The following is a 15651-nucleotide window of genomic DNA, read 5'->3' as shown; positions in this document are numbered from 1 at the left end:
ACTGTATATTCAAGTATTTGAAGAAGTAGAAATTCGTTATCATGAAAAGAAAATAAGAATAGTTATAACTTGAATTATATCCTAAAAATATGTAAAAAAAAAATATATATATAATTTAGTTAATTTATTTATTTTGTATGGTAGAAAGTAATTGCACATGAGGTATAGAGAAAATTAATATTGATGTAACCAATAATCATTTTTAACGTAATAAATTTTATTTTTATAATTGAAGAACACCAGACATATTTGCTAAATGAAATAAGATATTGTGTAATGACATGTTCAATTCCACAAGATATTTTTTGCGTTTGCGAGAATTGCGGGAAAATGGTTTATTATTATATAGGCAGTGGTTTGAAAATAAATGACAACAAAAGAGTTGATGGATTTATTAAAGTTGTTTTGAAGTATATGCTGGTATTTAGTATTAACTTAGCGCAGTCTTAGTTTTCTTAAAGGGTTGTAAATCAAGGAATATGAAGAGGAGGAATGCCGAATGTGGCAAATTACGTAGGCCGTTAAAACGAAATAAAATTACAGACGGAATATATGGAAGGTAAGAGATAGGCCGCCATATGTGCAGTCTGCTTAAATCATATTTGTTTTTAAAAAGTTGATATTTTCACGTAAACTTAAATATAATTTGTATTGTGATAATTTACTTTTAAATGTAAACTTTATCATGTCATGGCATTTGCATGAGGTGAATTCACAGGTGTTAAGTCATGATAACATGTGCATATGACATTGGTTTCCTAATACTTCTTAAAACTAATATTTCCAAGAATGGAGCAGTTTTCAGTGTAACATAAGGATTCTAAAGTATTGACAACCTTTTGTAATACTTCTGCTATTGAAACTGGAATTAGGAATTTGGTGGGTTAAGTGTTGTCTTCCAGGAATGGGATCACTTGACTTTGCAATCAACTTCCCAAAAATTATTTTTGATTAACTTTTCATTTCATTACATATATTTGCAATATGATTCTTGATTGTATTTTATTCAAGCAGTTGCCTTCTAAGACTTAAATTTATGAGATTCTATCACTTTATGTAATACAATTAAATCTTAGGTTATGCATTAGAAATAAATGGAAGGTTTTTTTACTGATTTTTAGTATGCTGGAGCGTTGTATTAGTTTATATAACGCCCGTTCCTTAAAAAAAATAAGATTTTAAGCAGAAGGTCCTATTTTATCTTTTTACTTGTGTTTGTACAATAAATTATATGCACATATATAGTAAGAGTGTAAGGATGGTTACATTGTTTTACTTATTTTTACTAATAAGTAATACATGTTTTGTGTGAGTCTTTGAATGATTTGCATGTCCACTTACAGATAGGTAGCAGTTATTGCTCAGGATGACAACCTTAGAAGCAGTACCATTGCTTCAACCTAACTAGCCATAGTACATTATGTTTAACTTTATTTGAATTAAATTCATGTAGCATCACAGAATGGTTGATGACAGTAATGCTAATCTCTTATAATTAAATATGAGGGAAAAGAGATTTGCAGGACAAAAAATACTCATTAGTAGAAAAGAGTTAAAAGGAGTGTATTGATTTAGAGTTTTTTAAAATCTGTACCTTTTTTCTTTTGTAAGTTTAAATATCAGTTTGTTTTAACTGTTGTCTGTAGACATTGATTTAAATTTTGACTAGTATTTTTAAACTGTTGAGATGTGGTTTATTTTCGTTATGTGATGATTCTGTAACTTAATATTATTGTGATATTCCAGTTTTTAAGTGACTATTGGCAAACGAGAAATCTGTGTAGTAAAGTCTTATGTGTTAAGATATAACAAGTTACAAATGAAGCTTTTAAGTATTATTTAATTTAAAGCAAAATTAAACAAACCTAGTTTCAAATAAGAAATGTAGTGTACCAAAATACCAAAAAAAACCATATGATCTCACTTTTCCCAAACACACCATTGAAATACATAATCTCTTTAGTTCTGTAAACTATTAAAACAGCATGAATTGTGATCTAACAGAGACTTTGTCTTGAAAAGGTTGAAATATTTTTAGAAGACATATTGCTTATTTACTAACCAGGTAGTGTAGTTCAAGTTCAGTTCATCTTGAACATGAGTAACTAATTAAAAAACTGTTGGTTATTGGAAATTCCACTAGAATTGAGGGTACTTATGTATTAACGCCACTGCAGCTACAGCTTTATTTAAAAACAAAGTAGTCAATCGGATTTCTGTGGAAAATGAACAGTCTCTTTATTAATTTTAATAAATGGTTATTTATTTTATAAATAAAATTTAACCAAACTTAACCTACGCTTGCTAACCTTGACTAATTAACACCGTAATTTTTTGAGCATTTATTTAATAAATTCAGTAATTATTGCAATTATTTATTATTTAAATAATCAAAACACTCCTGTTAATTAGTCAAGGTTAGCGAGCGTAGGTTAAGTTTGGTTAAATTATATTTATAAAATAAAAATATAAATAACCATTTATTAAAATTAATAAAGAGACTGTTCTGAATCTATGTTAAACTCAATATCGGCCCATTTTCCACTGAAATCCGATTGACTACTTTGTTTTTAAATAAAGCTGAAGCTGCGGTGGCGTTAATATGTAAGTACCGAATTGAGTGAACAGAGCTACAACTCAACAATTGCTAATTAATAAAGTTATTTAAGAGTAATTTGTAAGTTATTTTTAACTGAAAATATTTTAGGGTTTATTAAAAATATCAAACTACATAGTATAGTTTTTATTTTTTTATTATATATTAACTTTACTGAGTTTTACTGTACTCTACAGTCTTATTTTGTGTGTGTGTGTGTGTGTGCATATGCAGGCATGGGTGTATGTGCTTATTACTTGTAAGAAAGAATATTCTTTGCTATATTCGTGTCTTTTTTAATGAAATTTATATCTGAATTTTTTTTTTATAGAAACTTTGCCTGTAGGCAGTGTATGTTGCTTAATCATTTCCATTGAAGTTAGAAACATTCCAGTTGTTTTATATAGGTTGTTGCAATGCTTGTTCTGTGAATTGACTTCCTGAATATTTGATTTTTATTTTGTTTTCGTTACCTAGTCAAGAACACATTCTGTTTCTAAACATAAATATGTAATCTGTATGTTAGATTTATTAAAAATATTTTCTGGATTATGTGTACCATGCCTATCTGTTGGTAAAGTTTTATATACCCTTTACACATGTATTATAATTTTATTTTTAATATTTAAAGTTCTGTGGAGTAAAGCTTGAAATATAAACTCAACTTTTTTAGGGTAATCTGTATATGACTGTTGAAAGGGACATTCTGTGTACATTTTGATATAATTTTTATTGTGTAATTTGCGTCATCAGTGTAAAATGTTTTGATATTTGTTTTTGTCTTCAGTCATTTGACTGGTTTGATGCATCAAACCAGTCCTTCTACCTGTCCCTCCAGTATTAAAACGACTATTCCAGGATGCCTTAATAGGTGGCCTATAAGTCTATCTCTTGTAACTATATTTTTCCAAATGCTTCTTTCTTCATTGATTTGCCGCAATACCGCATCATTTGTCACTTATCTACCCATCTGATTTTTAACACTTATATTTTTCTTTTTCACATTGTGAAATTTACCTTCAAATTCTAGTTCTATTTTATAACTTTATTTTTTTATTTTACACAATATTTAATTATTTTCTAGGAATTTGAAAATGGTATTAATAATTATTTTGCTGTTAATAATTTATACAAGATAACTGTTGTATACTACCATTACCACTAATATGGTTGTGGTTTTTGTCTGTTACAGTACTCTGCTTTATTTGAAATTTTTTGTGTTATGGGCCCTGGTGTTACTTGCTGATTTCATTTTAGAGTTTCGATTTGAATTTCTTTGGCCATTTTGGCTACTTCTTCGAAGTGTCTACGATTCATTTAAATACCAAGGGCTGGTAAGTATTTATGAAAGTTCTTAAATTTTTAAGTTAGCTTTAAATGATTGATTACTTGTTGACCAGTTGTTTAAATCTATTTCTAAATTAATGAATTTGCTGTAAGTATTATTACAATCCATCAAACCAAATAATTTTGTATCACAGATTTGAACTGCAACTGGTTTAATAAATGGTAAAATTGTTGGACTAGATTAACCAGAATCCCCAAAAAGGAATCGGATGAATTTTCATGATTAATTTTTCTCAAGAAGCTTAGTGGTTGTGTGATATTCCCATGAGATTTGTTCACATAAGCTGCTTGATAATTAAACTGCATGTATTTTCAGACTTGACAAAAGTATAAAAGTATTGTCAAAGGTACGATTATAAAAAGAAATACAGAACTACATATAAAAAATGGAAAATTGAATAATTATTGATTTGGGGAAAAAATTGGCAAAGATACTTGGATATTTAAAGTACAAAGTATTGAAATAAATCAATCTAGAAATAATTACACAAACAAAAGAGAAAAAACTTAGGGTTTTTAAACCAGAAAAGGCAGGAGATATAAAAAGGAATTTGTAATAATAGATAAATGTATTTTCAGATAATTTTTGTTTTGGAAAAAATATTTCAGAAAATAAATCACATTTTATTAGTAAAACTCCAGAAACATGAAAAATAAATAAAATATAAAAAATGTAATGAAATTTTTTTATGATTGGTGATATCACCACATATGCTTGAAGCTTGTGTGTGGAGTACGGCAATGGAATTTTGTAGCATATGAAAAATGCCATACCTGACTGGGATTTGAACCCAGGTCTTCCAGATGAAAGGCCTGGACGCTACCACTTGCCACAAAGATTTTAAAAAGTAATAAACTGTAAAAAAACTAGCTACAGTAATTAAGTACATTCTCAGTTGGAACATACACTAGTAAATATGAATCTAACAATATATCTTATCTCCACTACTTGAAAAGTATAGCTATCATGAGGATTTGGGTGTTGTGGATTTGATATGTTAAAAGAGTTGTAAGGTTTTATTTGAATGATAGATTTTGCTTGTTTATTCCACTGCATTAAGACTTTAGTCTTAATATTAAATTATCCAAAAATTTTATAAAATCTTTTTATGAAAATGTAAAACAAGACGTTTGGTGTTTTGCTTCTTTTTTTAACATATTTTTGATTTATGCAGTGATGTATGATAAAAAGCTAAATGAAGGACTTATTTATGTACTTTTCTTTATGATACAGTGTAAAAAGTAATATTTAAAAGTTTACTTTATATCACTGTCATTTGCACATGATGTGCTGGCCATTTTGTACTTATTTATATCACTCACATTATCTAACTGTCATATCAATAAAATTGTAAAACACTAGTAAGTAATTCAAATAATAACACGAAGATCATTTACTCATATAAAAAATTTCTAAACTTAGGTTATAGTAAACAACTGTTATTTCTTATTTACATATGGTCATGTCCTCAGACACAAACAGTTGGAAATAAAAATATGATTGAAAATTACATGAAAGTAATAGTAAAATTGTAAAAACTGTAAAAGAAAGCAATAACACAAAAAAATAAAACTTAACCGACATACAAGTTAAGGAATTGTTAAAACAATAAAAACAAATGCATGGTAACAGCTGTTCAGAATGATAAGAAGCAATGACATGTAGATTAGAGAATCGATATGCCACTAGCACTTCATTGTTAAATTAGAGTAAAAATGGAACTAGACTCACACATATTATAGTAATTCATCAAAAAGCAGAATAAAATAGATCAATTCACAATGACAAATTATTTCGTCAGAGGGACTTCTCAGCAAAAAGTGGATGACGAGTTATTTTGTCAAGGGCAGTTTTTATCAAGGTAGTTAATGATGAATTATCTCGTTGAATCGCTAAGGGGTCAATTCATGTCTAACAAAGATATTATCTCTTACTTCTACTTAACTGATTATTACATAATTTAACGTAATTGCTATTTATAGATTTTATATGAATTTGTACTGTGTGTTTCAAAATGAATATAGCGGGTTTTAAAGTTATGTAATATTAAATTTTACTTATATTTAAAAATTATATGAGGTGTGTTCAAAAAGTAACAAGAATTTTTGTTTTTTAGAAAGAATTTTATTTATTCGTCTACATTAATATTATCTCCTTCAAAATAGTCCCCATTAGATATTATACACTTATGCCAGTGATTTTTCCAATCCCAAAACACTTCTGAAACTCAATCTTTGGAATGGTGTTTAGCTATTTCAGCTATTTGCTTTTAATCTCATCTATGCTTGTAAAACAAAGGCTCTTTAAGGTTCTGTTTATTTTTGGGAATAGAAAAAAGGGGCCACACGGGGCCATGTCTGGCGAATATGGCAGCTGGAGTAACATTACAGTGTTGTTTTTGCCAAAAAATTGATGAACAAGCAATGAAGTGTGAGCAGGCCCATTATCGTGGTGCAAAAACCATGAATTGTTTTGCCACAAATCCGGGTGTTTTTTTGCACTACTTCTAACAAATGGTGTTGCACTTGTAGTTAATACTCTGTTCATTTGACCTTGTAGCAAGAACTTGTGATGCACTCTGCCGTTAAAATTGAAGAACACTGTAAGCATAACCTTCACATTCGACTATATTTGTCGAGCTTTTTTCAGTCTTGGTAATCCAGAATGCTTCCACTGGAACGATTGAGCCTTAGTTTCGACATCATATCCATAAACCCATGTTTCATCACCTGTTATGACACATTTCAGTAGTTCTGCATCATTGTTGACTTCATTTAGCGACTCATGAGCAACTTCCATTCGCCGCTGTTTTTGTTGAAAATTCAACAATTTTATAACAAATTTTGCTGTCACACTTTTCATACCCAAAACATTTGAAAAAATTTCATAGCATGAGCCAATTGTTATCCCAACATTATCAATGACTTCTCTGATTGTGATTCGGCATTCATTCATAATCATTTCTTTCACTTTTTCATCAGTTGTTGATGTGCTGGGGTGTCCAGGGCTCTCATTATCTTCAGCATCTTCACAACCTTCTTGAAAATGCTTAACCACATGTAAACCCTTTTTTTACTTATAGCAGACTCATCAAAAGCAATATTTAACATTTTTAAAACATTGCTACAACTTATTCCATTCTTATAGCAAAATTTAATATAAATTCTCTGATTCATTATTTATACAAGTAAAAAAGCGCCAATTGTACCAAAACACATGTTATCCTTTTGACAGCTGATGACAGACTAAACATCCAATATGGCTAAAAATGTATAGATACTTTTTAGACATGTTTACCAATACAACAACGAAAAATTCCCAAGATTCAGACTAATACAACCCATGAAATTTCAAAATACTTGTTACTTTTTGAACACTCCTCGTATATGAAATGAAAGAGCAACTCACACAGTTTGTCCTATAAGTGTTCAAGGTGAGCACAGTTTATCACCCGGCATACATCCAGCTGATAGGAGAATTCATCTCATACTTTAATTAGCAAGTCTGGAGTAATTGATGTAACAGCTGCTTCAATCCTGTGTCAGCTAGGTCAGCTAGTAACAGTGGCACATACACTTGATCCTTAATAAATCCCCAAAGAAAAAAATTGCGCAGGGTTAGATTGGGCGAACATGGAGGTCATAGCAAATAAGCCTTGTCATCTGGTCCTTGGCAACCAATCCAGAATTTCATTCAACCAATTCTCGTACAGCTCTATGCCAGTGAAGAGGTGCACTATCTTGCCAAATAAAGTTCTGTGGTTTGTATTTCAGTTGAGGATAAAGCATAATTGTATCATATTAAGTTAGTTCATTTTAGACACACTTGCTTCTGCAAAAAAGAATGGCTTGTAAACTTGCCATCAGGGTTCAATACAAAAAACATAAGGTTTTTGGGAGTCTTGTTCAAACTGCAATATTTTGTGATGACTTTATGCCCAGATATGCACATTATGAGAGTTTACTTTTCCATTAACATGAAATGTCGATTCATCACTGAATTTTGACGTGATAAAGAAGGTCTTCAACATGACGGTGCATCATTTCATTTGCAAAGCTAGCACACAAACCATAATCTTTAGGCTTTAAAGCTTGTAACAGATGTAAACAATTTGAACGCAGTTGTAAGCATTTCCTTAAAACAATCCCCACAGATGTCACTGAAATTGCTAATTCGCAGCTAGCCTTCCTAACAGATTTACTGGGACTACCACATAAAAAACACGTTCAAGATTGTCTTCAGACACAGTCAGTTGTCCTGCACTCTTCCCATTACAAATACAGCCATTGGTTGCAAATAGTTATACACCTACAACAAATGTTATTGTCCCTCGGGGATCACAATGGAAATTCAAATGGAATGCACAGTGAGTGGTAATTACAAATACACACTTAGTCTGCAAAACACACAATGTTTTGTTTTCGGGACATCGCCCCCATTTGCACTTTCTATTAGAAGGTACAGGAAACAGTTTTTAAGCTTGCATACAGCTAAAACTGTTTGAGTTGCTCCTTCATTTAATGTATAATTAATCAACTTACATGAAACTTGAGAAATATTACATAGCTTTAAAACCCTGATATTCATTCATTTTGAAACTTGTGATAGTTTATCTAAGTGCATATATGTATATATGTCATTATAATATAATTAGTTGAATGATTTCAATAATGTCATTGTATATTAAGGTTTCATAAGTCTTTAAGGGATTATTTTTATATTTTAAAGTTCCCTTTGTCATGTGACCATTATTTGGGGGCCGATCAAATTCGTTCTCACATATTATGTTAATTATAATTTCCATTCTTATCTGATGTTGGTTCCTTTTCAATATCAGATGCATTTAAAAAATTGCACATTTTTCTCATTTTAAATTTAAAAAAAAATTTAAATCTGCAGATTGTATAAATCTGTTGGAGTCCTACATATGCTGTTATAATTTATGTAGCTTGTGTTTTGATAGTTTTATGGCATATTGTATTTTTTTCAGTTATTAAAGAGTTACTTTTTCCACCATTTTAGGATCTTACAATTAATTTAAAAAATAGATATTTATGCGTTTTGTGCATTTTAGTAAACTTTGTTTGTATGTTTGAACCAGCTTGATAGCTTACATTGTTATTGTGTAATAATTATTACAAAATTTTAATTTTGGCAGCTATTTTGAGGTGAAGCCAAATTGAACAGTCAGTTGCAGCTGTTAGTGTATTTTTGTAATATTTTAATGATGCTTATGTTAAATCGGAATGAAAATCTGAGATAAAAAGTGTTCACACATCCTCACATACATATTGAATTCAATAATGAACTGCTTATTTGTTAAAAATGCAGAAATAGTAAACATCATTAAATTATAGTAAAACAGTACTTATGAGACAATATAAAAACCCCAAGTATTTGTAACAGGAATTTTAAAATAAGAAAAAAAGATATATAGTTCTTTGCAATTCCAATGGAGGGCATAATTTTGATTAAAAACATCTAAACCAGTTTCTCACCCCTTCAGTATTTGCGACCCAATTTTTAATCATAATTTTCATTGCGCCCCCCTCTCAAACAATAACAATGTATATGATAATAATAATGTATTTTGTTGGTAAAACAACAGTACAGTCTTAATTACAAACCTTACAAATTACCAAGATTAAGTAAATTTATTGATATTTTGCAACACCGATCTGCTGCATTGACAAAATCAGAATTGATGCCTCTATTACTCTCTGTCTTACATCCACCATATCAGACATTCTTGTGGCTTCGGGATAGTTCTGATTTGTCTTGAACATTCTGGAATGCCTACGCAAACTAGTATAAATGCACCTCGTTCAATTCCAGCCAGTCTCAGTCGAGACTTCTATTGCTATTAAATCTATCGTGAATGTTTGTTGTTGTAATTTTCATGGTTATTGCAATTCACCGTATTAAATATTCACAGCAGTAAATTTATACAGAATTATGAATCAATTTTTTAGTGGGTGTAAGCGAGCATTAGATGATAGTGAAGCATCAACAAGTACACAGATGAGTGTGGTTCCGAAAATAAAATAAAGAAAATATTTTCAAGTTTATTTAAATTTCGGGGTTACAAGTACTGAAGTAAATGAAGAAGAAAGGCCCCTGTGTGTCATTTGCAAAAAAATGTTGACAGTAGACAGCATGAAACCTAATAAACTTAAACAACATTTGGAAACGCTTCATAGTGAATACATTAACAAACCCCAAGAATTCTTCGAATTAAAATTAAAATCATATGAAAAGCAAAGATCATTTTTTAAAAAAATTTGTCTGAATGTAAAGGTTTTATTTGCTTCTTACAAAGTTTCATATAAAATAGCCAGATGTAAAAAACCTCACATCATTGGTGAAGAGCTAATTTTGCCAGCTGTAATTGAGATTGTAGAAACTACTCTGTTGAAGATAATTTTGGTGAACAACTGCGGTCCATACTTCTAACAAATGATACTGTTGCCCATCAAATTGGTAATATAGCTGAAGATTTACAGCATCAGCTTTTCGGGAAGTTGTGTGACAAATTATTTACAATTCAGCTTGATGAGGCAAAGATAGCGGAGATGCTCATTTCATTGCCTATGTTCGATTTCGTGATGATATGTCAGCAGTAGTAAAACTACTTTTCTGCAAACCAATAGAACTCAAAACAACAGCACTCGCATTATTTGCTATCGTAAATGATTTTATAAGCGAGGCAAACATAGATTGGAAAAATTGCGTTGGAATATGCACTGATTGTGCTTGTTCAATGTCTGGATGATTCCAAAGTATAACAGCGCTTTTGATAAAAAATCTCCACAGTGTGTGACACATAGCATGATCCACAGAGAAGCTCTCTGGCCTCCCAAGAAATGAGTCCTGGTCTTAATATTATGCTAATGATGGTTGTAACAGTAGTAAATTGTGTAAAACTGAGATCCCTAAAATCAAGATTCTTTTCTGCACTTTGTAAAGATATGGGTACAATACAACTCTTTTTTTTTTGTTTAGCCTCTACAACCACCAAAAAGGTAACTTCAGAGCATTAGTGAAGATTATTAGTATGAATGCAAATGAAGTGTAGTCTTGTACAGTCTCAGGTTGACCATTCCTGGGATGTGTGATTAATTGAAACCCAACCACCAAAGAATACCGGTATCCACGATGTAGTATTCATATCCGTATGAAAGTAACTGCCTTTACTAGGATTTGAACCTTAGAACTCTTGACTTCAAAATCAGCTGATTTGCGATGACGAGTTAATCACTAGACCAGCCTAGTGGGCTATGGGTGCAGTACATTCAGTGTTACTGTTTTATTGTGAGGCAAGATATGGTTATCACGTGGGAAATCTTTGCAGTGTGTTTATGAATTAAGAGATGAAATGCCATTTTTCTAGAAGAAGAGAGATAGGAAGCTGACAAGTTTTGAGATGGTTTATTTCTGATGGAATTGAGCTACTTGGTTGACATATTTGAGAAATTAAATACCATGAATCTTTAACTCCAGGGAGAAAATACACATACGTTGGATATGATTGAATCATTTGGCCTTGTTGGCAAAGAATTTTAAAAATTATTTTCTTGCTGATGACAACTTGTTAGCAAGTTATGAGTGGATAAGCAATAAATCACTCTTCGAATTTTGGGCAGGGGTGGATGATGAGTTTTCTGTGCTGAAAACAAGAGAATTTTGTATACTATTACCATTTTCAAAATCCAACCTTTGCGAAACTAGATTTTCATTGGTGGCTGCTTTGAAAACAAAATTTAGATCTCAGCTCAATATAAAAAAAGAACCCAGAATCTCTATTTCTATTATTAAACCTTCCTTCAAAAAGCTTTGCTCTGCAATAAAGGCCCAAGGAGTCACTAATAATTATTAAACTTGTTTTTAATTTAGTATTGATAAGTTAATTATTTATTAAATACATTGTGCAGTACTGATACAATCCTATTTATAAGTGTATTATATCAGGGTAAATGTGTATTTTATTATTTATGTCTGAATGTATTTTTTTTTGCTTTCAATTCATTATATTAGTACATTTTTTAATAATATTTTCAATATGCTCATGCCCCCATTTAATGTTATCACACACCTTCCTAGGGAGACGCGCCCCACAGTTTGAGAAGCACTGATCTAAACCAATGAAACCTCCAATTTAGATTACCCACTGTGACTTAATATGTGCATCTCTTATATAGATTAGATTAATAAAAGTTATTTTAAAAAAAAGATAAGAAAGATGAGATAACATGAAAGCAAAACTCTTGCCTTTCAACAAAATTTAAGCCAGGGATAACCAGTTAATATTATTTTGATTTAAAATCTCACAAAAAAGTTTTTAATAAATTTAAAATTCAAAAAGCTATTAGATGTTGGTCCTTACTTTTCAACAGATTTCTGGTTCACTATTGGATGGTGTAAGTTTATCCTTTTGGCTCCTGTTTATTATACTGATTTTGTAAAACTATCTTTTGTTATAATAAACTAATTTCATGCCCAGTATCCAGCTAAGCTGTAGCAAATTTATTGGTTCTTCTACATTTATAATGTATCAAATGCTCTTTTATTCTGGTTTCATTTTTTCTTTTAGTACGTACCCTAAATTGCAGTTTTTACCCTAACACATAAATTTACTAATCTAATTGTATATTATAAATATAATTGAATGAAATATTTCAGGTATTAGTCAGTCATATACAATTGATTAACTATCTTGGAGATTACTATTTTGTTGACCTCTATGATTGAAAAAATGTATACAGATTAGCAAACATTTTTGATAAAGTAAAGTAGTTGCATTCAAAGGACTATGTTTTCAAATACATTGTTAAACTTTGGTTTAAAAAGCATTATTAATGCATTTTTATCATAACTATCAATTTAAAAACTAGAAGGGAATCTACAAATAAGTAACTAACAATAGTAGGGAATCAACAACAGAAACTTACTGATGGTTGAATTCTCTGATTGTGAATACTGTTTATGATATTCAGTGCTTAAGCCATACAGTAAAGAATGAGTAAGAATAATTCTGTATGTACCTTCATTTTATTAATCAGTAACTGTATGGAATTCAAACAACAACAATATTAAAAAAAATATATATATATATTTATCTAATTAAATATGGAAGACATTTAATTATCATTATCTTATTTGCTGATCAGCAAATGTTAAGCTTCAGCAATCTGTTAGAGCTAAGCTTAATGAATAAATAACCTTGTTTTAATTCCTGCTGTGTCAACTGTGCTGTATGTAAACCTAGAATGAATATTTACATAAAAATGTAAGTTATGAGCAAGTAAAAATTATGAACAATCAATTAAAAAAAGTGATTACATAAAGCAGCATTAGTGTTAAATAACACAGCAGTTGGGCATTTCTAATCACTGTTTGTGTCATACATTAGTTGTGATTAATGTACTTTAATGAAAGGGCTTTTAAATGATAGTACAAGTGGCGTAGCAGAGCACTTTATTTTTCTTGTGATAAACATGTTTCATTTTATGAGAAACAAAATATAAATTTTTAAATATTTATACTTATTATGTGACTTGATGGGAAGGTGTTTTATGTAGACATCTTCCGCTAGGGTAATAAGTTCTTATTTGTCAACATGTTTCATGGCCCTTTGATATTATGCAACAAATAATGTTGCTTCATCTGCATCTTTAGAGGAGACAGGTTTTGAGGTAAACTACGATAATAATATTTCGGATAGAGGGAGTAATTTAATTGTATTCAAGACTCTGTCCTTTAAGGTACGTTTTATACGGTTTGCTTTCAGATACATTTAAAGTTTTATTTTAGTTGTGGTCTATTTGTTAGTATCGACCATTGGCTAAATTGAACTATCGCTAGCTGATTGAGATAATTTTAAAACTGCCCATTACCAAAATTTAGTATAACATTTTCAAGCCTTAAGTATTCTTATTCTGATTTGTAAAATCAGATCTGTAAAATTTGTATTTCTCATAGGTTGCTTTCAATCACTTTTTCATGAAATCCTGTTGATTTACCCTCTTTGAAGGCTGTTACGTGGAATTATCACCTATATTTTCTTTATAATGTAATGTTCATTCACTGCTTTAAAATTTAGCACTGTAGAATACATGGTAGTTGTGAATTTATCCATTTTATGGAGGTGTTGAAGAAAGCTATTATGAATGTATCGATGATTTTAAGTTCTGATCTGAAAATTTCACTTAGGTATAGTAAGTGAAGGTGTTGATACTTATATTAGATATAGATCCTGCTAAAGCGCTGGGATAATTTTTTATTCTTTTAACCAGTTATCAGGAACATGTTTTCAGGAAAAAACAAAAAATTACATGATTTATTCTGGTCCTTATAATTTTTTTTTAGATGTCCACAACCACAAATTTTGAATTTGGTATTTCTTAAAGAATGTTTTATATTTCTTCATAGCACATTGCTCAAACTGTAAGTGATGATTATGTCAGATAGTGTAAATTTAATTACCAGAAATGATAAATTATGTTTGCTCTTCTCAGTACTGAAAAATTAACTTACTACATTTATTATTTTATGTACCACTGTTTTATCTGTTTGTTTTTATGTATGTTTGCTAAATATTATTTAATCATTTTATTACTATAATTTCAATAATATTGTAATCGATAAGTATTACTTTACTTTTATTGCAGTAAATATTTTAATTATGAATTTACACCCACAGCATGAATATAAAACTTTTTCATTAGAGAAAGTCAAAAAAATCTGCTATTAAAGTATTTTGTTGTATTATTATTTTTGTTGTGATAGAAGTTATTTTTTATAACAAAATAGATTAAATTTATTGAAGTTATTTAATCCTTTTCTCTACTTTTTTTTTGAATGGTTTATCGTGTAAAAAGATTTAAAAAAATTGTTTACTGTGCCTATTATTTAGAAAATGTTTAGGATTAAGTACAGTAAATATTGTTTATAGTGACCTCCAAGGAAACAACAATTTTAGTTCATTGTAACTGATAATCAGAATAGCTTAGTGGTACTACTTTAATATGCCATCTACATGGGTATAGTAATACAGTAAAATACAGTAATAATCATTAAAAATAATAATAATTTATTTCTGTAATAAAATAATATAAAAAAACAAAAATAACAATAATTAATACAAATACGGTAGAGAAAAATTGAAAAAATTATTTTTTCTGCAAAAAATCTGTTATTTTGCTTTGTTTTGAACATTATGTTGTAATACAGTTTTTGAAGGTTCTTTTCTAAATCAAAACTAACACTCCTTGTTTCTTCATTGGCAATTTCTGTAAAATTGAGAAACTGGGAACAGTTTACATTGCCACTAAAATTTCTGGAAGATTTGGTGGGTTGATGTCTTCATTGTTGTTGCTGTCATTGCCTTCATTGTCTTGACGTATATCCCCATCTATTTCTGTTAGGACTGAAATGAATGATTTAGGCCACTAAATCATTATCTGTTACAGTTTCATGCGTTTATAAATCTTTATCAACCTCTTGATAATTTTCAAACAATGCATTTAACAACAATTGGTTTTGAACACTATTGCACCATTCCACTGAAGATTTTCTTTGCATTCGACATCAGTAACTTTGCTAGCCTGTGGTAAAAATCCTGCATGTGAAAGCAATTTTTAGTCAGTGGAGAAACCTCATTCCATGATTTTCTAACATAATTATAGCATCCAGAATAGTTATTTGTGTT

The 15651-nt window shown here is 29.8% G+C and overlaps 1 protein-coding gene across 3 annotated transcripts in view; it reads left to right on the top strand.

Moving 5' to 3' along the window:
• The first annotated feature begins 363 nt into the window (after positions 1-363).
• The window catches only part of LOC142333892 (macoilin), a 94754-nt gene continuing 79466 nt past the window's right edge, over positions 364-15651 (top strand). For all 3 annotated transcript variants that reach the window (XR_012758757.1, XM_075381634.1, XM_075381526.1), the window contains exons 1-2: positions 364-559; positions 3789-3930. Coding sequence is in view for 2 of the 3 variants with exons in the window: in XM_075381634.1 (XP_075237749.1) it covers positions 480-559; positions 3789-3930 (222 nt within the window). In the remaining variant the exon portion in view is untranslated. The remainder of the gene's footprint in view (positions 560-3788; positions 3931-15651) is intronic.

The sequence above is a fragment of the Lycorma delicatula genome, chromosome 1 (assembly GCF_047948215.1).
Source record: "Lycorma delicatula isolate Av1 chromosome 1, ASM4794821v1, whole genome shotgun sequence".
NCBI lineage: Eukaryota > Metazoa > Arthropoda > Insecta > Hemiptera > Fulgoridae > Lycorma > Lycorma delicatula.
Note: the sequence above shows the minus strand (reverse complement) of the source record. Positions and strands in the feature narration are given on the sequence as shown.